Here is a 25,117-nt window from a genome sequence, read left to right as displayed (position 1 = left end):
CATATGAATGTCTTTCTTCCAGCAGCATAGAAACCAAGAGCCATGACATCACCATACTATTTTCTTGGGTCCACCTATCATGTCCAACACTTCTAGTCTTTGGTTCCTTCACTTTACCATTAGTATACCCTATTTTCCTCCCTAGCAGTAATGTAGAGTTTAATTCCCCTAGACCATTCAAGTAATTTAGTCCATCAAAGGGATTTACAGCCACAGAGAAACTCATATCCAGCTCCCCACTCACTCCGTTTTGACCACTAGAAACAACAGAAGTTGCAGAATTCTCAGAAGACGTGGTTCAGTTCACTATTCAGCCTCAACACACACCCAAAGATCTTCCCTGACACCTAAAACAGTCCTAGAAACACAACAGAGATGCACACACTCCAGTTTGGACACAGTCTGAACACAGACCAGCTCCAATTCCCGTAAAAAAATTTAGTTTGATTTCAGTGCTGTACAGGTTTAACAGTCACAGTCCACCACTCTTCCAGATCAACCAAGCACACCAGCTACCAGGAGAGATCATAAAACAGTATCGTCACGCCTAAAAAGGGTAAAAACAGGTCATCCATGACCTACAGGTGTTTCATTCACAGGTACAGGATCACACGATCCACAGAAAAGAGGTTTGAACCTCAACCACTCTGACAGCATTCAACAGTCTTGATTCATATGGTTTTTCCTTGGTACACGACCAAGAGAAGGAAGAAGGAAATAAAAAAGGGTTGTATCATTCGTAGGTTATCTTTTTCTGACCTCAGTCTGGAAAAACAGAAAGATGAAGAACAAAACTACTTGTTTGATCTGCTCTCAAACCCAGTAGTAATGCTCTGATACCATATTAGTGGAGAATTACAGAAGAAATAAGGAAGAAGAAGAGAAGGAGAGAGAGAAAGGGAGAAGGGAGAAGGGAGAAGAGAATAGAAAGTGTTTGGGAGGTAAATCTGTTCTGGCGGCGCCAGAATATATTATTATATATAGGGCGACACTTAAAAGATAAGAAAAAGACTCTTATGCCCCTGCGGCACATACAATACATAAACAAAATAAAAACTAAGTTATTTTAAACAGAACAACAGAAAATAAACTAAACAAAATAACCAGAATAAACTAAGTTATTTCAACAATAAGAAAAGAGAGTACAAGCTTCTAAGGTGTTAAGACAACACATTCAAACTATGAAACCAAATCAGAAAAAATTATTAATATTACAACTTCCTAAATCCAACACCACCCAAAGCCTCTCCTTTAATAACTTGTGCAAATTCTGGAATCCATGATGCTACCTTTAATATGTATTTTATGCTTGTTCTGCTTTTGTTGTAGAACTTATCAATATTGGTGCCATATATTTTCTTGCCCCAATAAAGGGGAAGTGCCATGCTTCTTTTTCTCCATTACCATTATAATTGAAACCGGAATGAAATGGCTTATTATTTCATATGATAAACAAGAATATGAGGTTGTTACTGTAGAAGATCAAGAACAAAAACAAAGTAATATCTGCTTATGTTTCTAAGATTCTTTTTTGTTGTTAGATTTATAAGAGTTCCAATTGTGTAAAAAATAGAAGAGATCATCTTAAGAGACACTCTTTGGTTGTAGGGATATTTTTCAGCTTAAGAAGCACTTTTTGAAACTCTTGAACAGATATTCTTATATATAACTGCCTATTATAGTATTCTGTCCATTTTAAAATAAGCTTCATTTATTTTTGTAGAGGGAATGTGCAAAGGCTGAATCTGTTGAGATGATTGGCTTTGCAAGTTCGGCCATATCTGTCATTAATAGTGCTGAACTATCCATTAATGAAGGAGATGACACTGAATTGATTCACATGGATGTAGATCAGAGCTTCTTGCAGATACCATCCCCTGTCAAAGCTGCGATATTTGAGAGTTTTGCAAGACAGAACATGGTTGAGTCAGAATTTGACGTGAAGACTGGCATTCGACAGTTTATCAAGAGCAACTATGGATTCCCAACTGATAGTAGCACAGAGTTCATATATGGGGACTCTCCCCTAGCCCTTTTCAATAAGATGGTCCTTTGCTGCATCCAAGAAGGTGGAACCTTGTGCTTCCCTGCTGGGTCAAATGGAAATTATGTTTCTGCTGCCAAGTTTTTGAAGGCAAAAATTGTGTATATTCCAACCCACTCTGAAGAAGGTTTTAAGCTCACAGAGAAGAAACTGATGGTCGTGCTTGGAACAGTGAATAAGCCATGGTTGTACCTCTCGGGTCCAACAATCAACCCAACTGGCTTGCTTTATAACAATGAAGAAATGTGTGTGTTACTATCTGTCTGTGCCAAGTTTGGGGCAAGAGTTGTGATTGATACATCTTTTTCGGGTTTGGAATTCAACACTGAGGGTTGGGGTAGATGGAATTTGGAGGATAGTTTGTCAAAGTTGAATTGCCTAGGCAATTCATCCTTTTCTGTGTCATTGGTTGGAGGTCTTTCTTCTGAGATGCTGACTGGTGGTCTCCGATTTGGGTTTCTGGTTTTAAACTCATCCGAATTGGTTGATGCATTCTATACCCTCCCAGGATTAAGCAAACCTCACAGCACCATGAAATATGCAATAAAGAAGTTGCTGGATTGGAGAGAGCAGAAAGCAGGAAATCTATTGAAAGCTGTTACAGAACACAGAGGGATTCTGAGGAACAGATCTGACTGCTTAAAGGAGGTATTTTTTTTTCAAGAAATTGCATTGTCAGGCTTCAGGATCCTCTTAGTTAACTATAGTTATTTGTTATTATTGTTATTTTCTGCAATGGAACTTCAATCAAGGTTTGAAAATTCTAAATATAGCAAAAAAATTGTTGAGAAATTTGCATCAATCTATTGGCAGTTAAACCTAAGTATATATGGCTATATATTAATGTACATTTCTATGCACTGACATACACATATAGTAGTGATAGCTGAACTTAATCCTATTATTTGGCACTGCAACACGAACCCTACTATTCTATTCCAGTCTTATCTAGGCCATTATCTTCTGTTATATGATAGGTTCTTAAATCTTTCCTGACTACTTTCATCTGGATCGTTCCTACTTGCATTAATTTTTTCATTCTCACCAGTGCAGTCATTGCAATGATTTGCTTGGTCCCCTTGTCAAGTTGAATTTAGGGGGTGTAAATTGGCTACTGAATTTAAGGAAATTTTATTACCTTAAGGACCCTAGTCCCTTCAAAATTTACAAATGCTCAACTTAGGCCCATCCAGTTGCATTCACCTCTAGTCATCTTCCCTTCAACTTATCATCTATTAGGGTTACTACCAGATTCTAGTGAATATATTAATTTTAAATGTTAGCTTTGAGTTAACTTGTGTGTAGTGAAGAGAGAGAAATATAGAAATACCCCTGGTTACAACTTAATAGAAAAAAGATAATGTCAATCCTAACAATACTCCCCCTAAAGTTGGGTTGTATATATCTCTATCATTCCCAACTTGGTACAAATGTCAACATGTTGGGTACCCGTAACACCCTTGGTGTATCACCTAATTGTGATCCTGTAGAGAGATTGGGTCGAATGGGCCCTAGTATCTTTTCTTGTAGTATGTTATTTATTTATCTGTTAGCTAATGGGTCTATCATTATGGGCCTGTTATTTCTTTTTGTTAGTTCTCTTTATGTTACTGCCTATCTGGCTGCCCACTTAAGGGCATACTTGTAATTAACCTAAGGTTGAAGTTAAACAAAAGGATTGGAGAAGGGAGGGAAGAGATATTCAAACTCTTCTTCTTCTTCCTCTTCTTTTATCCATCTTCTTCCTTTGTGCTGCTGTTCTCTATTTTTCTTTCTTCTTTCTCTCTAAATTTTACCAAGTTTATATCAGTTTTATAGGACCGATTTATATCTTGGAATCAGAGCAGGTTTCTTCTTCCTTCTTTTTCTTTCTCATTTTCCTATACACCCTTCAATTAAGAGAGTGTATGGAGAGATAGGTTCTCTATAGTTCAGAGAACCTTTTTCCTAATTGGTAGATGGTTTGGAGAGTTGTATTCTGGGTGGAAACTGCCACGAAGTGATGCTGTACTATTTCTGCCCAAAACCCTAGCCGATTAGAGATTTTCGAAGTTACAGATAAAAGTGAAGCATGGTGTGGCGCTTTGTGCTTGGGAGGTGTCTTTTGACTTCTAAAAGAGGGTGGTTCAGTTTTGGAAGAGATTGGGAAATTCTGGTAGGAGCGGCTGCATCTTCTCTCTTTCTCCCCGACAGTCGGGTGCAGTGAAACCCTAGTTTTCAAGCATCTAGGTACTGGTTTGACTTCAAGTAAGTTTATAAAGATCAAATTTTTGGTTTTCTGAATTTTGTTTGATTAATGGAGCAATACGGAAGTGAGTTCAAGCAGGTGCCTATTTTCGGGCTTGGCTCGGTAGATTTTGTTTTGACAGGTGTGGCCACAATTAAGCTAGATGGAACAAATTATCTTGCTTGGGCACAACCTTTAAGGATTTATGTTTGTAGTAGAGGAAAATTAGGGTATCTCATAGACAGTAAGGTGAAACCCGAAGAGACAGGCCCTGAATCTGAGAAATGGATGTAGGAGAACTATACAGTCATAGGATGGCAGTAAGGTTGGTCAACTCTATGCAGCCTCATATCAGTCAGCACTATCTCTGGATGTCCTCGACCAAGATATAGGAAAGTGTTACTAAAACCTATTCACAGAAGTTGAATGTGGCTAGAGTCTACAAGCTGAAAAATGATATGAAGAACCTAAGACAAGGGGAGAAGAGTGTGGCAATCTACTATTCTATGCTGAAATCCCTATGGTAGTAAATTGATGTTATGGAGACAGTGGTATGGGAGAGTACGAAGGATGCAGAAGCTTTTAGGAAGTTGGTGGAACGAAACAGGGTCTTTGAGTTTCTTAAAGGACTCAACCCTGAGTTTGATATCATTAGGCAGAATATTCTGGCCAAAGATGAGGTTACTCTTGCCCAGGCATATGCTATGGTAAGCAGTGAGGAGAGTAGTCGGTAGGTTTAGTTACAGAGTCCACCTACGGAACACTTTGCACATGCTGGAATAAAGACGAAAGGTCCAACTGAGAAGGAGTAGGTATGTGAATATTGCAAGAAACTGAGGCATACTAAGGACACTTGCTGGAAGCTTCATCTTTATCTTCTACCTGATCAGTTTAAGAATAACAACAATTTTAAGAAGACCAGTCAGACAGGAAAGCCTAAGTCAGCTAATGTTGCCACAGTACTTGAGGGAGGAAGTAAGGAGAGTGAAAAGTCAACCATGGAACAGTTGGCAGCAATAAAGGCATATTTTGAAAAGTATGGAAGGTTGTTAAATCACTTGGAAGCTACTATCTCTACATCTCACTCTTCAAGCAACACATTAGCATCATCAGCATTTGCTCACCCAGGTATTTGTGCTTTTGCAAATCATGCTTCAGTTTCAAGTAATCATAAAGTCCCTCAGATCATTGACTCTGGTGCATCAGACCATATGACCAGCTTGTCTAATCTTTTTGTTCATACCACCTCCTCTCTGGTAGAGAGAAAGTCTCCCTTGCTGATGGGTCTCTTGCTCCCATTTCTGGCAAGGGGGATATCAAGACCTTTAACACCCTTTATTTATCCTCTATCTTCCATGTCCCTAAACTTAATACAAATCTTTTATCTGTTAGCAACTTAACTAAATCCATGAACTGTAGCATAACCTTCTTTCCCACTCATTGTGTTTTTGAAGACCTGCATGTCAGAGTTAGTTCGAAAATCAGAAAAGAAAGAGAGGGACAGACAAAGAGAGAACGGCTGAATGGTGGGTGTGACGCTTTGTGTCAGTCAACACCCAAAAAGATATATTTATATTAAGTTGTAAAAGGACAGATCTGCCCTTAATGTACAGGAGAGAGATAATACAAAGAAAAGTAAAAGTACAAAAATAGCCCTACGACTAGATTTCATTGTCTCTACACTCCCCCTCAAACTGATGCTTCCATGAGAAATAGATGTCGAAACCGTGTTATTGCTTTAGTCAACAAGTTTGCTAGTTGGAGCCCGGAAGAGACATGAGGAAGAGATATGGTACCCTCAAGAAGGAGATTGCAAATGAAGTGGTAATCAATTTCTATGTGTTTGGTGTGCTCATGGAAGACGGGGTTGGATGCAATTTTTATTGCACTGATATTGTCTTGCATAAAGAGGAACAAACAATGATGGCTCATTTAGTATTTCAAATAGAAGAGCCCGAAGCCATATAATCTCACTACACACAAAAGGCATAGCCTTGTATTGAGTTTCAGTGGAAGATTTGGACACGGTAACTTGTTTCTTGCGCTTCCATGAGATAAGGGAGTTGCCTAGGAAGACTCACCAACTAGTAGTGGACCGTCGGGTGTCAGGGCATCCAGTCCAATTAGCATCTGCATAGGCCATAAGATGAATGGAAGATGATGAGGAGAAGAATGCCCCATGTGACAATGTGCCTCGCACATATCTTATAATCCAATGAACTGCAGATAAATGTGGTTGTCTTGGAGAAGGCACAAACTAACTTACTATCTGAACTACATAAGATATGTCTAGCTGACGATAAAGGGTAGGATCTTTAAGGGGAGACCCATCATCTTTACTGAGTTTTAGGTTTTGTTCTAGTGCAGTGTTCACAATCTTAGAGTCACTAAGATTTGCCAGTTTAACCAGATTAGCCGCATACTTCTGTTGATTAACAAAGTAGCCTCGAGAATTTCTGCTCACTTCAAGGCCTAAGAAATATGTCAAAGGCCCCAAGTCCTTCATCTTTAAGGATTCACTGAGTAACTGTTGTAGCCTAGAAATTCCTTTTATGTCATCCCCTGTAATGAGTATATCATCAACTTAGAGGAGTAACATCGTTACTCCCTGCTTCCTCCTTAAGATGAATAAGGAATAATCAGAAGGACTCTAGGTAAAGGCAGCATCAGTGATGACGGATCTGAACTTTTCAAACCATACCCTAGGGGCTTGCTTCAGTCCATAAAGTGACTTCTTCAAACAACAAACAAGCTACGGATCTATATAGTATCCTAGAGGGGGTTTCATATAGACTATCTCTTTCAACTCCCCATGAAGAAAAGCATTCTTGACATCCATCTGATGGATTGTCCACTGTTTGGCTGCAGATATAGCCATCAGAAGATGTATAGTAGTCATTTTAGCTATAGGAGCAAAAGTCTTAGTAGAAAGCCTGTTGAATAAAAAAATATGAAATAAAAGGAGTTTCTTGAAGAAAGAAGGAAGAGAGAAGAAGAAGAAAAGAAGTTGAAAAGAAAGGAGAGCAATGATCTAGCCGCCCCCTTCACTTATTATTTATACTAAAAATAACAGAGTAGTACAAAGACAACTATGCCCTTATAGGACGGAAAGACATAAAACAGCATATATAACACACAAAAACATAATAAAATTTGGACTCAAATAACTACTATGGTCCCCACCTCCTATCTAACAACTAACATAAGACATCTACTCCTAAAAAACATCATAAAATTGATTAATCTTCAACACTCCCCCTCAAGTTGGGAGTAAATGTCACACATTCCCATCTTGCGTAGATCATGTTCAAGCTTGTTCTTTGCCACCCCTTTAGTGAGAACATTAGCTAGCTGCAACTTTGAAGAGACATAAGGCAAACAAACTTCTCCGGTTGTTACCCTTTCTCTTATAAAGTGTCTATCAACTTCAATGTGTTTTGTCCTATCATGCTGAATTGGAATGTGGGCAATATTGATTGCAGCTTGATTGTCACAGTATAACATCATAGGTTCCTCTTCCTTCACCCCAATCTCACTCAAGAGAGATCTAACCCAAAGAAGTTCTGAGACACCATGAGCCGTGGATCTATACTCAGCCTCTGCACTTGACTTTGCCACAACCGCTTACTTCTTACTCTTCCAGGAGATTAAGTTTCCACCTACAAAGGTACACACTCCTGATGTAGACCTCCTGTCATCTAAGCATCCTGCCCAATCTACATATGTATAGGACTCTAGCTTCAAATTCTCATGATTTGAGAAAAGAATGCCTCTGCCAGATAAAAGGATACGAACTTGAGGTGCATGGATGTACTGACTTGAGGTGCATGCATGTACTGACTCACAACACTGAGTCCAACATTCTCATAAAAGCCTGTTGGAATGCCCATATATACCTCCTCCTGTAAATCACCATTGAGGAAGGCATTTTTGACATCAAGCTGGAACAAAGGCCATGAATAGGTGGCTGCTACAGATAAAAGGATACGAACTGAACTCATCTTTGCTGTTGGTGCAAAGGTTTCTAGATAATCAATACCATAGGTCTGAGTGTACCCTTTTTCTACCAACCTTGCCATGTATCTCTCTATCTTGCCATCAGCCCTATACTTCACTGTGAATACCCTTTTACATCTGACTGTCTCCTTGTTTGGGGGGAGATCAACTATTTCCCAAGCTTGGTTTTTAACCAAAGCATCCATCTCATCTTGCATGGTTGTTTTCCACTCAGGTTTGGAGAGAGCCTCAGTAACATTCCTGGGTATAGACACGGAAGACAGGGAAGAAAGAAAAGCATAGTAGGAGGGTGATAAGGCACTATAGGAAAGATGGTGTGAAATGCTGAAATGCAATGGGTTGTACACTTTTTCTTCCACTTACGAAGTGCAATGGGAAGATCAAGGTTAGTGGGATTAGATGCAACAATGGTGTTAGGTACAGGAACATTATCATCAAAAAACATAGCAGGCTCAAGCTCAAGAGGAATACCTGGAACTATATCTGATGAATATAGAGTTTTAGAGGGACTGATAGAGATTTGTGTGGGTTGAGGATTTGTGGAGTCAACCATCATCTACCAGCGCTGATATTTCTGTGAGGCTGCCCATAGTGGCTCAGGTAATGAAACTGGAGGTACAGGTACTGGTTGAACTGATGAAGGTGCTAGCCGAACTGATGAAGGCACCAAAGAAATAGGAAGAGGAACAAACAATGAGTTCTCCTCCCCAAAACTCTCCCCTTGAGGAGAACCACTCGAGAAGAAGGTGGATTCAAAGAAGGTAACATCCATTGTGACAAATATGCTCCTTGACAATGGGCCATAATAGCAATACCCCTTTTGGTTCTGAGCATACCCAAGAAAAACGCATTTCTTGGCCTTAGGATCCAATTTCTTGCGATGAGGCCCAAGAATTTGAACAATGGAAACACACCCAAAAACCCTTAGAGGTATATGAAATATCTCCCCATCTGGAAAAAGCAAACTAAATGGCACCTTAAACCCCAAAGTCCGTGAAGGAACACGGTTAATCAAATGCATGGTTGTAAGAATTGCATCTCCCTAGAACTACACAGGAACTAAAGCACACACCATAAGACTCCTTGCCACCTCCACAATGTGTTTGTTTTTTCTCTCAGCAACTCCATTCTGTTGTGGTGTATATGCACAGCTGCTCTGATGAATTACCCCATGTTCTAGGAGATACATGGTCAGGTCTTTCTCGAAGTACACTCTGGCATTGTCTGATCTAAAAACCTTAGTTCTCACTCTAAATTGTGTGAGAACCATCTGGTGGAACTATTGCACCAAGTTAGGAACCTCATCACGTGATCTCATCAAATATATCCAAGAATATCGTGTATAATCATCTACAAACAAGAGAAAGTAACGGAATCCTCCCACGGAAGGGATATGATATGGCCCCCCATACATCAATATGAACAATATTAAAAGCAAAAGTACTTTTGTTGCTTGGTTTAAGTGACTGTCTACAATGCTTTCCTAACTGACAACTCTCACACTCCAAAGTAGATAACTGAACAGACTCAAACAACTTTGGGAAAAGACATTTCAAAGAACTAAAAGAAAGGTATCCCAAGTGATTGTGTCAGAGCATAATCTGGTTCATTGACTCTGACCCACTACTACTACTGTTGCTAACATGATGGCCCTAATGTCTCGGGATCACATCCAGAAGATAGATTCCATTCACCTCATGACTACTCCCAATCATCTTCTTTGACTCCAGATCCTGCAAAACACAATTACCATGAAGAAAGGTCACGGAACAATTCAAATTCTTTGTCAAAGAACTAACAGACAGTAGGTTGGTATGAAGTCTAGGGACATGTGAAATAAAAAACAGAGTTATATCATTGGTCACTCTTTTTTTTTTGATCAATAACACTTTCATTAATTCATCAGTAGAAAATTTACAAGTGGAAGACAAACACACTTATCTTCCAAGAGTCACAAAGAACTTCAAGAAATGAAAAAAGAAAAAACAAAGATACAAATACACTAACGTTACAGCTTAGCCCAAAACAAAGAATCCTTTTCTGCCCCTTGTTTTGCTAAACCGTCAGCTAGGGAATTAGCTGATCTTCTAATCCAACATGTCTTAACTTCCATCTCCCGTACCAGCCATTTGAATTTCCTCTTCTCATTATTATACTTCCATAAATCATTTTGATCTTTAGTCAGCCACCCTATCACCACCTCTGAATCCCCTTCAATTATAAGTTTCTTGATGTTCAATTCCTTGGCTTTTCGGGCTCCTTCCATAACTGCACATATCTCAGCTCTAAGGGAGTCACCCACTCCAATTGGGCCTGAGAACATAGCAGAGATGACCCAATTTTCATCTCTAAAAATACCCCCGATCCCCGATTGTCCCGGGTTTCCCCTACTGCATCCATCAAAGTTTAATTTCAAGAATCCACTAGGTGGGGGGTCCAAGCCACACTCGTTACTGACTTAGTCTGCGTGCAATTTGCAATTTCACCCCACTTCCTCAACATGTCATCCACAGTGTAATCTGTGAATATTTCCAAAGATTTCAGCCACTGTACCGCCCTAAAATGTATGATAGCCCTCAGATCTGCTGTTCCTCTCTGAGTTTCTGAGAATATCTTGGAGTTTCTTTCTTCCCACAGTGTCCAACATACTGCAGCCCTTAGTCCTCTCCACATTGTCCTTCCCCTTTTTAACTGTCACCTGAAAAAGGAGAGTGAGAAAAGGCCCTGCATACCTAATGGGGGATTCCAGCTGCACCCAAATAAGGAGAAAGCCTAATCCCACAATGACCTCGCGAAGTGGCAAGACACCATTAGGTGAAAACCAGTCTCCCCATCTGCTTTACACAGAACACACCACTGAGGTGACAAGCAAGTATTGGGTCTCTTCTTTTGGAGTAGATCACCAGTGTTGATTCTTTCCAGATAGGCTTCCCAACAAAAACTACCAACCCTAGGAGGTATAGCTCTGCACCAAACCTCACCAACAGGGAAAGGGGACAAGGTAGGACTGGTGGACTGACTTAAGACTTTGAAGAACAAAGCACAAGAGAAAATGCCATTGGGGGTAGGTGTCCAAATTCTAGAATCCGCCCTATTGGGGCCTAAGACAACGTTATCAAGAAGTGCAAGAAGGCTCGAAATACAGTCGAAGTCTGAGTCCCTCAAATCCCTTCTTAGACCCAAGTTCCACCCAATCCCAGAAGTAGAAGAGGACAGGGTGGTGAAAGACGAGATCGACTCATTTTTCAAATCAGAAAGAGCATACAAAGACAGAAACTGATCCTTTAGAGGGACGCTCCCCACCCAGGTTTGTTCCCAAAATTTTATGGAGTTACCGGAATTCAAGTCATACCTAATATTAGTAATGAAAACTGGTAGCAGGTCATGAATAGCTTTCCAAGGAGAATTGCTTGTGATCCTAGCTCTGATTCCAGCGTCCCATCCATTGTGCTCCAGCCCATGAATACTTGCCACTATTCTCGCCCATAGCTTCTCCTTCTCCATAGGAAACCTCCACAACCACTTCCCCAGCAGAGTCATATTCCTTCTCCTAATACTCCCAAGCCTCAAACCACCACACGACTTACTCCTACACACTATCTCCCAGCTAACTCTATGATCCCTCTTCTCTTCCCCCGGCTCCCACAGGAAATCTCTCACTAACTTCTCTAATCTGTTAGCAATACCCTTTCCCGGCAATGGGAATATGTGAACCATTTGCTATAGAGACTCTGTCTCTACCAGAACACAACTGATAGGAATTGAAAAGTGTAGGGGCATTAGTCATGTGCTCAGATGCTCTTGAGTCTATATTCCAGGGAGGTCCCTCCTTACCTAAAGTGGATGCAAGATTTGAAGTTGCATATGAACTACCTGTATGTGCAAAGGAAGAGGTGTAGCTGGCTCCTGCATTCTGTTGTCCATCTGGAAGGCTAGTGCTAGGTGAATCTTTCTTACTCATAAGCTGTCCAAACCTCTCCAATTTTGTCCTCACTGCTGCTATTGGAATGGATTCCCAATCAGTTTGGGAAAGAGGGACCGAAGAGTCTCTTGTAGTGGCTACATTTGCATTTCCCTTCTTGTTCCTTATCTGGGCAGGCATAAGATTTGGATGAAGCTTCCAGCAAGTGTCCTTTGTATGCTTAGGCTTCTTGCAATAATCACACACCAAGTCCTTATCTTCCCTTCTAGTCTCACTATTCCCCCTGTCTCCATTCAGCTTAGGTTTTGTTGTACCAACCATTGCCGACTGGTCAATCCCAAGCTGTCTCAGCATTACATTCCTCCTACTCTCCTCTCCAGAGACAAAAGCATAAGCTTGAGAGAGTGTCACACCCTCCCTAGAAAGAAAATGCTGCCTAGCAACATCAATTTCAGGGTTCAGCCTTGCCAAGAACTCAAAAACCCTATTCCTCTCTTCTGGTCTATGATAGGTTGTTGCATCATTTAGACTTTCCCATACCACAGTTTCTAAGTGATCTATTTCCTGGCAAAGGGTTGTCAGCATGGAGGAATACATAACAAGAGGTTTTTCTCTTTGTTTCATACTTATCACCTGATTCCTTAACTGATAGGCTCTGGCTTCATTTTGTTTCTGAGAGCAGATTTCAGTCACTCCATCCCAAATGTCCTTAGCAGTATTAGTCCATAGGAAATTTTTTGCAATATGAGGTAACATTAGAATTACACAGCCAGGACATTACCATGTAATTCTCCTACACCCATCGGGAAGTGTCTGTATCAGGTTTCTTCTCCTCCTAGTGAAATACCCTAATTTCCACGGGCACCAATAGCCATCTTAGCTGATTGTGCCCACTCCAAATAATTTGTACCATCAAGTTTTACTGTAGTAATGATCCCAAACCCAAAAATATCACTACTACCTCCAACACACAATCCCACAGTATCGGTAAATTTCATCTCGGTATTCCAACTCTCCATCTTACTTCAAACAGTTCAACAGTAAGGAAAAATTAGATTGGAAACCTTCCAAAACCAATTTAATATCACGCATACAGAAACAAACCCTTCCGGAAGAAGAAAACCCTAGTTGGAGAGAAATCTCTCTCTTCCCCACGCCTCCCAACAAAGAGAAGAGTGAATTGATCACTCTAGGAGGCTCAAAAAAATCTGGAAACCAAATTGCACTCTTTATGAAATCAAAAGAAAGCTAACAATACCTGGCCGCCCAAGATCAAATCAAAAACAAAGAGTCCAACTTTTCTGGGACTCTTCCCCATACTCCAGTTCTTCCTGATTTTGATGCCGAACAGTAGATCACCTTCCTGATGACTAGATCATACCAAAAAATTCAAGAACTGGGCACTCTACAGCAGATCAATCAGCCCTTTATTACTTCATGCAGTCTGCTGATCTAGGGCTGCATGAGAATGCTTCTAGAAACCCTAACCGCCGCTCTGATACCAAGTAGAAAGCTTGCTGAATTAAAAAATATGAAATAAAAGGAGTTTCTTGAAGAAAGAAGGAAGAGAGAAGGAGAAGAAGAGAAGAAGAGAAGTTGAAAGGAAAGGAGAGCAATGATCTGGCCGCCCCCTTCACTTATTATTTATACTAAAAATAATAGAGCAGTACAAAGACAACTATGCCCTTATAGGGCGACAAGACATAAAACAGCATATATAACACACAAAAACATAATAAAATATGGACTCACATAACTATTGTGGTCCCCCCTCCTATCTAACAACTAACATAAAACATTTACTCATAAAAACATCATAAAACAGTCTCCTCATAGTCTATCCCGTATTCTTGTTTGTAGCCCTGTGCAACAAGTCTAGCTTTATATCTGTCTAGGCTCCAATCAGATTTCAGTTTCACAGAATAGACCCATCGATTTCCTATGAGAGAGGCTTCAGGTGGAGCTTAAACCAGGTCCTAAGTGTCATTCTCAAGAAGGGCTCGAATCTCAGAATCCATGGCATCTTTCTAGTGTGGTTCTACTATGGCCTGTTGGTAAGATCTGAGAATGTCTGTGGTAGATAAAACAACAGAAAAGGAGCTATGGTCTGGTGAATAACCATACCTGTTAGGTGGTCGAGAGATTCTAGTGGAACAGCGTAAAGTGGGTTCAGGAGGAAGGTTAGGTACACTTACTAAGGGAGCTGGAGTGACCGGATCAACAACTAGAGGTGGAGCAGAGGGGGGATGGAGACTAAAGAAGGTCGTTGCTTCTTGAAGTATGTTTGAAGCTACTGCGTATGTGACAATGGAATATCTGAGGTGCTTGTTAGAATCAAAACTGTGCAACAAGGAAATAGAATGAGATGGGAATTTCACAATTTGTTTATAAAAGGACACATTTCAAGAAAGACTACATTACGAGAGATTCGAAGGCCCAAGGGATCATAGCAAAGGAACCCCTAATGTTCAGAACTGTATCCCATGAAGGCACACAAAGCTGCTTGTGTAGTTAACTTTGTGTGTTCATGGGGTGGAAGGTGGACAAAACAAGCACAACCAAAAACCTTGAGCATGGATAGGTCTAGGTGTTTGTGAAAGAGAGATTGAAAATGAGAGGAATTATTCAAAACAGATGACAGAAGACGATTTATGAGATACACAACAATGCTGGCCACCTCCACCCAAAACCAAGACGGTACATGGGAATCTTGTAAAAGGGTTCTGACTACACTCAAGATGTGCCCATTCTTCCTTTTCGCTACCCCGTTTTGTTGTGGGGTGCCCAGATAGGGTTTTTGGGGTTGAATTCCATGTTGTTTCAGGCAATTCTGGAAATCCCCATCAATATACTCTCCCTCTGAATCCGATCTTACCACATAGATTCGAGCATCAAATTGGGTAATTACATAGGTCTGAAAGTGTTTAAAAATAGTGTACACTTCAGATTTCTTTCGAAGAAAATAAGCCCAAGCAAAATGAGTGCATTCATCAATGAAGGTTACAAAGTACTTATATCCCAGCTGTGAAACAACTGGAGACGACCAGACATCACTATGTATTAAATGAAAGGGAACGGTTGCATGCTCATAATAGGAAGGAAAGGGTAAAATATGACTTACATAAACCACAAGTAATGCAATCTTTATTCACATTCTTAAAAGAAACAACAGAAACAAGTAAATTACCAGAAGAAAATAACTAACCAAGTTTCTTAGAAAAAGGATGGCCAAGGCGTCTATGCCACAAATGCCAATCATTATTACAATTAAAAGATCCAGAACTAGAAGTAGTAGAAAGCAAACAAGAAGTAGAAGCAAAAGCAATCTTATTCTTCTCAAACTCCAAGGCAAGGAGTCTTCCTAGTCTATGCTCCTTCCCCTTCACCTCCCCAGTTTGTCAGTCCTGTATCAAACAACCATCAGAAGTAAATGAGACATTATTACATTCCTCTACAAGTTGGCCAACAGAAATCAAACTTGTGGTGAATTTAGGTACAAATAGAGTTTTGGACAAGTGAAACGGAGATGATTTAGAGGTAGATAAATACAAATCATCACAACCAAGTATGTCAAGTTTTTCATCGTTTGTAGTAATAATGTCTATTGAGAAGATGGGGTTTGGGATACTGACCAAGAGTAGCCCCTGTCATGTGCTTAGAGGCTCCTGAGTCTATATACCAGAGGTGGTTCGATGAAGGGCAATAGGTCGGTGACTTACCAGACAAACCAATAGCAGAGAACGCTGAGGAGATGACCGAGGACATGAGTTGTCGAATCCTTTATTCAAACATGCCATTGAAGGTGTCGTTTGGCCAACTACAGAAGTGATAGAGGAAGCATCTGAACCATCTACAACAGTCTGATAGGCCTTGTAGTTCCCTTTCTTCTGATTTGGACCACTACCTTTCTGCGGTCAGGTAGGACATTCAGTGATGATGTGGCTGATCCACTTGCAATAGGTGCATGTGTTTTTTTTCTTACAATGGAAAACAACATGCCCATACTCCTTACATTCATAACACTGTATCTTAGAGAAATCCTTCTTCCCTTTTGGTTTAGTTGCCAAGAAGATAGCATCAATGTTGGAATCCTTCCTTCTATCCAGTGCTGTCTAAGTAGTCAATCTAGTTTCTGCCCTCAAAATCTCCCCAAGAATAGTGTCTAAGTCAGGAAGTGTTCCTCGGCTTAGGATATTAGATCAACGACTTCAAATTCTGGCCTTAGATGCATTAGGAAATGCATAATTTTTCTCCTGTCGAAGTGTTCCTTCATGTATTTAACACAACATTCTGAAGGATCATCTCCCATGTGAACTAACTCATATTCTGTCCAAAGGTTAATGAACCTAATATAGTATTCCTGGACCTTTCTATCTCCCTGATAGTAAGAAAAAATGTCAACCTCTATCTGATACTGTCTAGAGGTATTCGACTACTGATAAACTTTCTCAAGATATTGATACATCTCATAGGCTGTCCTGTACCCTCTCATAGGGATAGCAATATCAGTTTCGGCTAAGCCTAGAATCCATGATGCAATTTTTTGCATTGGCAATCTTCCACTGATTAAGTCCCTTAATGTCAGAGTCATCGGGTTTAGACACAGATCCATCTAGGTACCCCCAAAGACCCTTAGCTTTGACATGGAACTGAAAATTAAACTTCCATAGTGCGTAGTTTGTACCGTTGAACTAAATAGGAAGAACATCCATCCTTTCTGATGCCATTGAATGACAAAGGGCAACAACACACACTTCCAGAAACCGAAAGAAATTTGAACCAAAGAAGAAAAGAAGAATACCTTTTGGCTGATGTCCAAAAAAGGCAACTATAGAGTTCTGCTGAATTGAAAAGTGGATCAAAGCCCCTCAAAGATGAAACCGATCCAAACCAAACCAAAGAGGTTCAATAGATCTGCTCTGGGCGACACCAGATCTGAAATTTTAGGCTGATCCGATGTCTCTATAGGGAGATATGAATAAAAAGTTGAACCCAGTGGCGCAACAGTCCAGAAAACAAATCTGTAAAGTTCAGATCTGTAGCCGATCTAGGAAGAGAAGTAAAGAAGATACTCAAGAACTTTCAAATACTATTAGGGAGTTCTTGAATCATTAGTAGCTGAGGTGTTGTGTGAAGTTCTGGTCATGACTTTCTCTGATACCATATCAGAGTCGGTGCAAAAGTCAGAAAAGAAAGAGACAGACAGACAGAGAGAGAACAGCCGAATAGTGGGTGAGACACCTTGTGTCAGTCGACACCCTAAAAGATATATTTATATTAAGTTGTAAAAGGACAGATCTGCCCTTAATGTACAGGAGAGTGATAATACAAAGAATAGATATACAACAAAGAAAAGTAAACGTACAAAAATAGCCCAACAACTAGATTCCGCTGTCTCTACACTGCAATCTCAGAGGATGATTGGGAGTGGCCATGAGGCGAATGGAATATACTTGCTGGACTCACCTGATATAGTTCTTGAACCACCTCATGGAGTTGCCTTGGAGTCAGTTTTGTTAGAGTCTGTTGACAAAGTCATGTTATGTCACTTTCGGTTTGGTCATTTGTCTTTTCCTATTTTGAGTCATTTGTTCCCAGATATGTTTAAGGGAGTGCCTTTATCTAGTCTTCATTGTGAGTCATGTGAACTGGCAAAGCATTGTAGACAATCTTATTCAGTAAGCAATAAAAGATCTATTTCTCCTTTTCATATTATTCACTCTTATGTGCAGGGGCCATATCATTTGCCTATTATGGGGGGTTACAGGTGCTTTATCCTTTTTATTGATGATTACTCCCGTTACACTTGGATTTATTGTGCAAAAATTTCACGAACTCATCCTTACCCAGTTGAACACTTGGATCAAAATATTCTGATCTAAAAATGCTAAGGAGTATTTTGAGAAAACCCTCTTAGACTATCTTCAAACTTTTGGGGTTATTCATCAGAGTTCTTGTTCCTACACTCCACGACAGAATGGAGTGTCAAAAAGGAAGAATCGGCATGTGGTTGAAGTTGCTAGGTCCCTCTTTTTTGCATCCCATGTTCCTATAAAATTTTGGGGAGGTGTTGTCCTTACTTCTACCTTTTTGATTAACCGTATGCCTTCTTGGGTTCTTGGCTTCAAAACCCCCTTTATCATTCTCTTTCCGGATGAGGATCTCTTATCTCTTCCTCTCCGTATTTTTGGGTGCACCTGCTATGTACATGTTCACAGCCATCAAAGGCACAAATTTGAACCTAAGGCTCGTAAATGTGTTTTCTTGGGATATGCCTCCACACAGAAGGGATATTGCTGTTTTGATCCAGTTAGTGGCACCCGTTTTGTATCTCGGGATGTCACATTTGATAAATCTACTCCTTTCTTTAGCATTCCTCCTGAGGGGAGAAATCTGAGGAACCCTTTGCTATGTCTCCAGCAGTTCATCTTCTTATTCCTTTTCAGTCATCTCATGAGGTGTCCACTTCTCCCACTAGGCCAACCTCCAATATTCCTGTTCCTCCTCCTCCTCCACCTCATCCTCCTGTAATTCCTCCTCATCCTGTTCTTCAAAAGTGGTACCAAAGGCACAAATTCAGACATGGGCAAGTTGTTTACACTCCTACAGAAGAGCCTCTTGCTCCTCTCATCATTACTGAGGTAATAGGTCAGCCTTCCTCTTACCCAGCTACATTCTTCCCAAACCTTGATCTTCCTATTGCTCTCCGCAAGGGCAAGCGGAAGTGTACAGCCCATTGTATCTCAAAACACCTATCTTATAGCCTTCTATCTCCTACCTACTACTCTTTTGTTGCTTTTGTTTCTTCCTATGTGATACCCAGGTCTGTACCAGAAGTCTTATCTAAACCTGAATGGAGGGATGCTATGATGGCTGAACTGGATGCTTTGCATAAGAACCATACCTGGGATATTTGCCAGAAGGGGAGGAATCAGTGGGTTGTAATGGGTATTTGCCATTAAATATCATTTTGATGGCTCTATTGAGAAGTTTAAGGTCAAGCTCGTTGCTAAAGGCTACACTCAGATGTATGGTATTGACTATCTTAAGACCTTTGCTCCTGTGGCTAAGATGACCTCAGCCCGGGTTTTGTTGTTCCTGTCTGTTACTTTTGAATGGCCTCTCCACCAGTTTGATGTTAAAAATGCCTTCTTGAATGGAGATCTACATGAAGAAGTCTATATGTCTTTGCCTCCGGGAGTGTATGGAAAGGGAATGCAAGGGAAGGTATGTAAACTGCAGAAATTCATTTATGATCTCAAACAGACTCCTCGGGCTTGGTTTGAGAGATTCAGGGCTGCTCTTGTCTCATTTGGTTACACACAAACTTAATCTAACCATACCCTGTTCTTGAGGAGAAGTGGCTCTCTGGTGACCTTTCTGATAGTTTATGTTGATGATATTGTGGTCATGGGTAATGACACCTAGGAGGTCAGTAAGCTCAAAAGGTTTCTTAACTCTGAATTTGAAATCAAGGGTTTAGGAGATCTTCAATATTTTTTGGGCATTGAAGTTGCTAGATCTAAGGATGGTATCTTCATTTCTCAACACAAATATGTCCTTGACCTCCTTGCTGAGACTAGTAAACTTGGTGCTAAACCAACCTCTACTCCTATTGATTCCAATCATAAGCTTTCTGCTACAGATAGTGAACTTTTATCTGATAGGGGAGTGTTTTAAAGAATGCTTGGGAAATTGTTATATCTCTATATGACTCGGCCGGACATTCCCTATGCAGTGAGTGTTATTAGTCAATTTATGCATTCTTCCAGAGATACTCATTTAGCTGTTGCAAAAAGAGTTTTGTGTTACTTGAAAGGTACTTTAGGGAAAGACATTTTATTTGCCAAACATAGACACATGAAGTTGGAAGCATACACTGATGCTGATTGGGCAGGATGTATTGATGATAGGAGATCCACCTCGGATTATTGTGCTTTGGTGGCAGGGAACATTGTTTCATGGAGGGGTAAGAAACAGTCAGTAGTTGCCAGATCCTCTACTGAAGCAGAATACAGGGTAATGGCACATGGTGTGTCAGAATTATTGTGGCTACGATCACTTTTAGAAGAATTGGGGGTTCACTATGAGAAGCCAATGATGCTTTACTGTGACAACCAAGCACCTATCAATATTGCACATAATCCTGTTCAACATGACAGAACTAAACACATTGGGGTTGATAGACATTTTATATGGGAAAGAGTTTCCTCAAGGGAAATTTGCTTGCCATTCATCGCCTTAGAAGAACAGTTAGCTGATATTTTGACCAAGGGAGTTCCAAGAGGGAAGCTTAGACAATATATAAGCAAGCTGGGCATGATTGACATCTATGCTTAGCTTGAGGGGGAGTGTAGAGAGACTGGGCCGAATGGGCCCTAGTATCTTTTCTTGTAGTATGTTATTTATTTATTTATTAGCTAATGGGCCTATCTTTATGAGCCTGTTATTTCTTTTTGTTAGTTCTCTTTATGTTGCTGCCTAGCTGGCTGCCCACTTAAGGGCATACTTGTAATTAACCTAAGATTGAAGTTAAACAAAAAGATTAGAGAAGGGAGGGAAGAGATATTCAAACTCTTCTTCTTCTTCCTCTTCTTTTCTCCATCTTCTTCCTTTGTGCTGCTGTTCTCTATTTTTCTTTCTTCTCTCTCTAAATTTTACCAAGTTTATATCAGTTTTACAAGACCGATTTACATCTTATCCAGAGTTTATGTAAGGAATGCAAACTACACTAGCTTCAAAGCTTCTCATGACTGAAATGTTTGTCTACTTCGATATGTTTTATCCTCTCATGCATCACAAGATTGTGAGCTATATTAATTGCTGTCTTGTTGTCACAATGCAATAATATTGGGTTTTGAACTTCAATTCCCAACTCCTTCAACATATTCTTCAACTACAATATTTCTGCAATACCATGTGCCATGGGCGATAGGATTAGCTGAACACTTTAGCTGCTCATCATGTTGTGGGATCAATAATAACACTCCAAATTGGTCATAAAATACATGGGGCCCACAATTGTTCAACCTCTCAGTGTGGGCCCCATGTATTTTGTCACTTGTGTGGAGCATTATCATTGGTTCCATAGCTTGCTACACAGCTAAAGTTTTCAACTAATCTGAATTCATGCCATGGCCCCTATACTCAACCTTTGCACTTGACCTAGTAGCCACCGTTTGTTTCTTACTTATCCATGTCAGAAAATTACCACCAATGAAGGTACAATAACCTGTGGTCGATCTTCTGTCATCAACTGAGCCTGCCCAATCAACATTAGTAAGTCTCTACCCTCAAGTAGCTATGCTTGGAGAAGAGAACACCTCTACCAGGATAGTTTCTTCATATAACACATCCTACAACAGCAAGATGATTGATCCTAGGGGCATGCATATACTGACTTAACACCCTAAATGCATAAGCTATATCAAGCCTGGTCATAGATAAGTACAACAGTCTCCCAGTTCCCTGTAATAATAATGTCATTTTTAGCAAAGAGAGTATGATTACTCTAACATTGTCTAAATCCAACATGCTTGACTGCATTATTAAACCTGTCGAACCAAGCCCCAAGGGATTGTTTTAGACCATACAATGACTTTTATTATTCTAATTGTAATGTGAAAACAATTAAATGAATGTCCTTGGTAGGGTGGCCAACACAAAAAAAATATGAATATGTTTCCGTAACACTATCCCAAATCTCTTTGGTTGAAGTCATCTAGAGATAATGTTGGCTTATGTGAGGCTGCATTGAGTTGACTAACCACCCGGTCACAGTGTAGTTCTCCTACATCCATCTCTCACATGCGGGATCCGTCTCTACCGGTTTCTCTTTACTACCTATAAGATATCCCAATTTCCCTCTACTACATACATAAATCCGTATGAATTGTTCCTAGGCCAAGTAATTTGTTATCCAACTTAATTGTGGTCACAGCACTCAGTACAGAACCTATTGACCAACCCCAAATTCTGGGTTCTGCAGCATACCTCCTAACTTCAAGCTCTTTAAGAGCCTTCCATTACCCTTCCTTTCTAGTAGTAATCACATCATATATGAAATCTTTGAACCGCCAATAGCATTTCTCACTACCAACACCAAAGCTTTCTTAAATTCTCTAATTTTTAGGGCACCTTTCTCTTTGGTTCTTGTTTCCTCTAGCAGAAAACTTTTAGTTTCAACTCCAAAGCTTCTTCTCCATGCCATTTAACATGCTCAATTGCTTATGCCGAACATAAAAAAAGAAACATAGAAGAAATACTGAAGATAAAAGAATGATATAATGGTAACAATGAAGAGTATGAGACAACATGAGAAATAATATGTAATATACATTGAGTCCTTTTCTAATCATCAAGAGAGAGAGAGAGAGAGAGGGAACAACTTTTCTACTTGAAAATCCCCATTGAACTTGTAGTGCGTCACAAGCTGCCATTGTGTCTTCTCTCTTATCATCCCTTCTAGTATAAAAATTTAGATTCTTTTAAAAGTAGAAACATTAGAACCAATAAGGGAAGGAGAAGGAACGGAAAGTAGAATATAAAGGGAAAAATGCGTCTTTTTACACTACTTACACCCTTGAAGAAAGGCATTAAAGGGAAAAAAGAGGATGAGACTTAAAAAACTAACTCTTACCAAAGTTGAATTTCAAGCCATTTATTTAGAGACCAATTTATCAAGATAAGTAGATAACTAATTGTAGTCAATCAGATGAAATTCTGACTATAGACAGCCATATATAAGAAGTATTTACAGAGAGGACTTTCCTTTACCTACCCGTATTAGTGAGATTTCTTTTTCTTCCCTATCTTCCCTTGAGAACTTCTCTTTTCTTGTCTCCTTATTTTGGCTTTTTTTAAGAAACTCTAAGTGGTATGCTGTGAGACACAATTTTCTCTGAAGAAGAATCTCTAGCTTCCCCTTAAGGATCTTAAATAAGGAGTGGGGTAGTTATGCAATTACCCTCTTCCCCTAGGTGAAGGACACCTGTCCTTTCCACTTAAAGAGAGGGAACTCCCGTACAGGACATCTTATTTTGTTTTGATAATTTAGCTAGAACACTATCAAACCCATTTATTTTGGTTATAAACTATTTAAATATTATTTGGTTTAAAAAAATCCTTTAGCACTATCCCATACAAACTTCAATTTACAACTAAGCCAATATAATGGTCCCTATTAACCCCCTAGGTCACAGTTTTATACCGTGTGGAGGGTGAGATGCACAGACAATGGTAACTATGTGTGGTACATAGAGACATGCATTTATATTCATAATTGTTGGCACTATAGCATCTTCAATTTCCTTGTTTCTACCTACCTACTTTATGGGTATATTAACTTAGATGCATATATTAGCATATTAGGAGGAAACAAGGAAATGGAAAATGTTATGGGATTTATTGTTGGGTTGGGATAATTGTAAGAAATTGCACCCCTGACACAATAGAATATTGTGGTTCTAATAATATACATAAATCAAGATATTGAGCTCATCCATATGAAAACTAGATCAGAGTTTGAGAACTAAAAATGGATCCTGGTCTAACAACATGGCTTTCCAAATAGCAGTCAACATCGAGTCAGCAATATTTGAAGTTCTGAGAAGCAGATGCATCATTGATTAACTTGTTTGGATCTAAAGCTTGGGCAAATTCATGGCCTTAATGAGAGTAATCTCAAATCTTGACTAGGGATTCCATTTCAGTTTCCTATATGCAGTTACATGCACTAACAAATTTTTACCAGGATATATCTTTCCCATTGATTTTTGTATGAATCTCTTAAGTTGCTCCACTGCTAGGCTCGTAAGATTTCAGTTCCTGTGTGCGTTTCAACTCAATTTGTTTTTTCTATCTTTAAATTTAACTTATTTTGTATGACATGTTATTGTGACAGACACTCCAAAGTTGTGGGTGGAACGTGCTTGACTGTTACAGTGGTGTCTCCATGGTGGCGAAACCATCTGCTTATCTTGGTAAAACTGTGAAGCTCAGTTGTTCACTAAAAAGAGGTTCCACTTCTAGTGGTGAAGTTTTTGAAGCCAAGCTTGATGACTCTAATATCAGGGAAGCCATGCTCAGAGCTACTGGTTTATGCATCAATAGCAGTTCATGGACTGGAATTCCTGGCCACTGTCGATTCACAATCGCATTGGATGATGCCAAGTTTGAGCAGGCATTGAAATGCATAGTCATGTTCAAGACTTCCGTCCTTGGTGACTAGAAAGCTCTCTATCATTGTGATTCTTTGTGTGTGTGTGTGTGGTTTTGTTATTAATGTGACTTAGGTGTCATGAAATAATCAAAATCTTCCAACCATTAGATCAAATATGTATGGGATGGCACTTTAGGTGGCTTCCCTAGCCATGAACTATGCTCACCAGGGTAGACCCTTGGCTTTGACTGTATTTGCTGCAAATTACAATGTTAAAATCATTTTAACTGCATCTTCAGTGATGCAGATACAAAAGGAAAGTTGGTTCTGGTTTTCATTTTTTGTTTCACAAAATTTTCTTTAATATTGTTTGGTTCTGATTTTCATATTTTTGTTTCACAAAATGTGCTTTAATTAATTATGGTTTTAGGAAAATTGCTGGTGAGAACTGTGCAACTAATTAGGGGGTGTTCTACAATGTGAATTGTTTTTCTTGTTGCCGGTTCCAGAAACAAATTGTTTCTTAAAACAAAAACACAAAAAGCATGTTCTTGGTTGTGTTTTCTATTTTCAAAACTGAAACCAAAAACATGTTCTTGAATCTGGTTTCAAAAACATATTTTCATCTGATTATTCAATATTATGTGCTATAAATCATATAATTTCTACACTGAAAATTTTGTTTGTCTTAAAAACCAATATTTTGTTGGTTCCAAAAACATGTACTGTTTTTTTAAACAAAACCAA

At 39.6% G+C, this 25,117-nt stretch overlaps 1 protein-coding gene across 1 annotated transcript in view; it reads left to right on the top strand.

The window, feature by feature from the left end:
- MMT (methionine S-methyltransferase) overlaps nt 1-24,707 on the top strand; it is a 108,494-nt gene extending 83,787 nt beyond the window's left edge. Inside the window, exons 11-12 of the mRNA XM_010253998.3 lie at nt 1,724-2,692; nt 24,113-24,707. Of these exons, the coding sequence (XP_010252300.1) occupies nt 1,724-2,692; nt 24,113-24,439 (1,296 nt within the window). The 3' untranslated portion in view covers nt 24,440-24,707. The remainder of the gene's footprint in view (nt 1-1,723; nt 2,693-24,112) is intronic.
- Nucleotides 24,708-25,117: the final 410 nt, after the last annotated feature.

Source organism: Nelumbo nucifera, chromosome 5 (genome assembly GCF_055504915.1).
Source record: "Nelumbo nucifera cultivar China Antique chromosome 5, China Antique-T2T, whole genome shotgun sequence".
Lineage (NCBI taxonomy): Eukaryota > Viridiplantae > Streptophyta > Magnoliopsida > Proteales > Nelumbonaceae > Nelumbo > Nelumbo nucifera.
The sequence above is the reverse complement of the archived record's forward strand: the minus strand, read 5'-3'. Positions and strand labels throughout refer to the sequence as shown.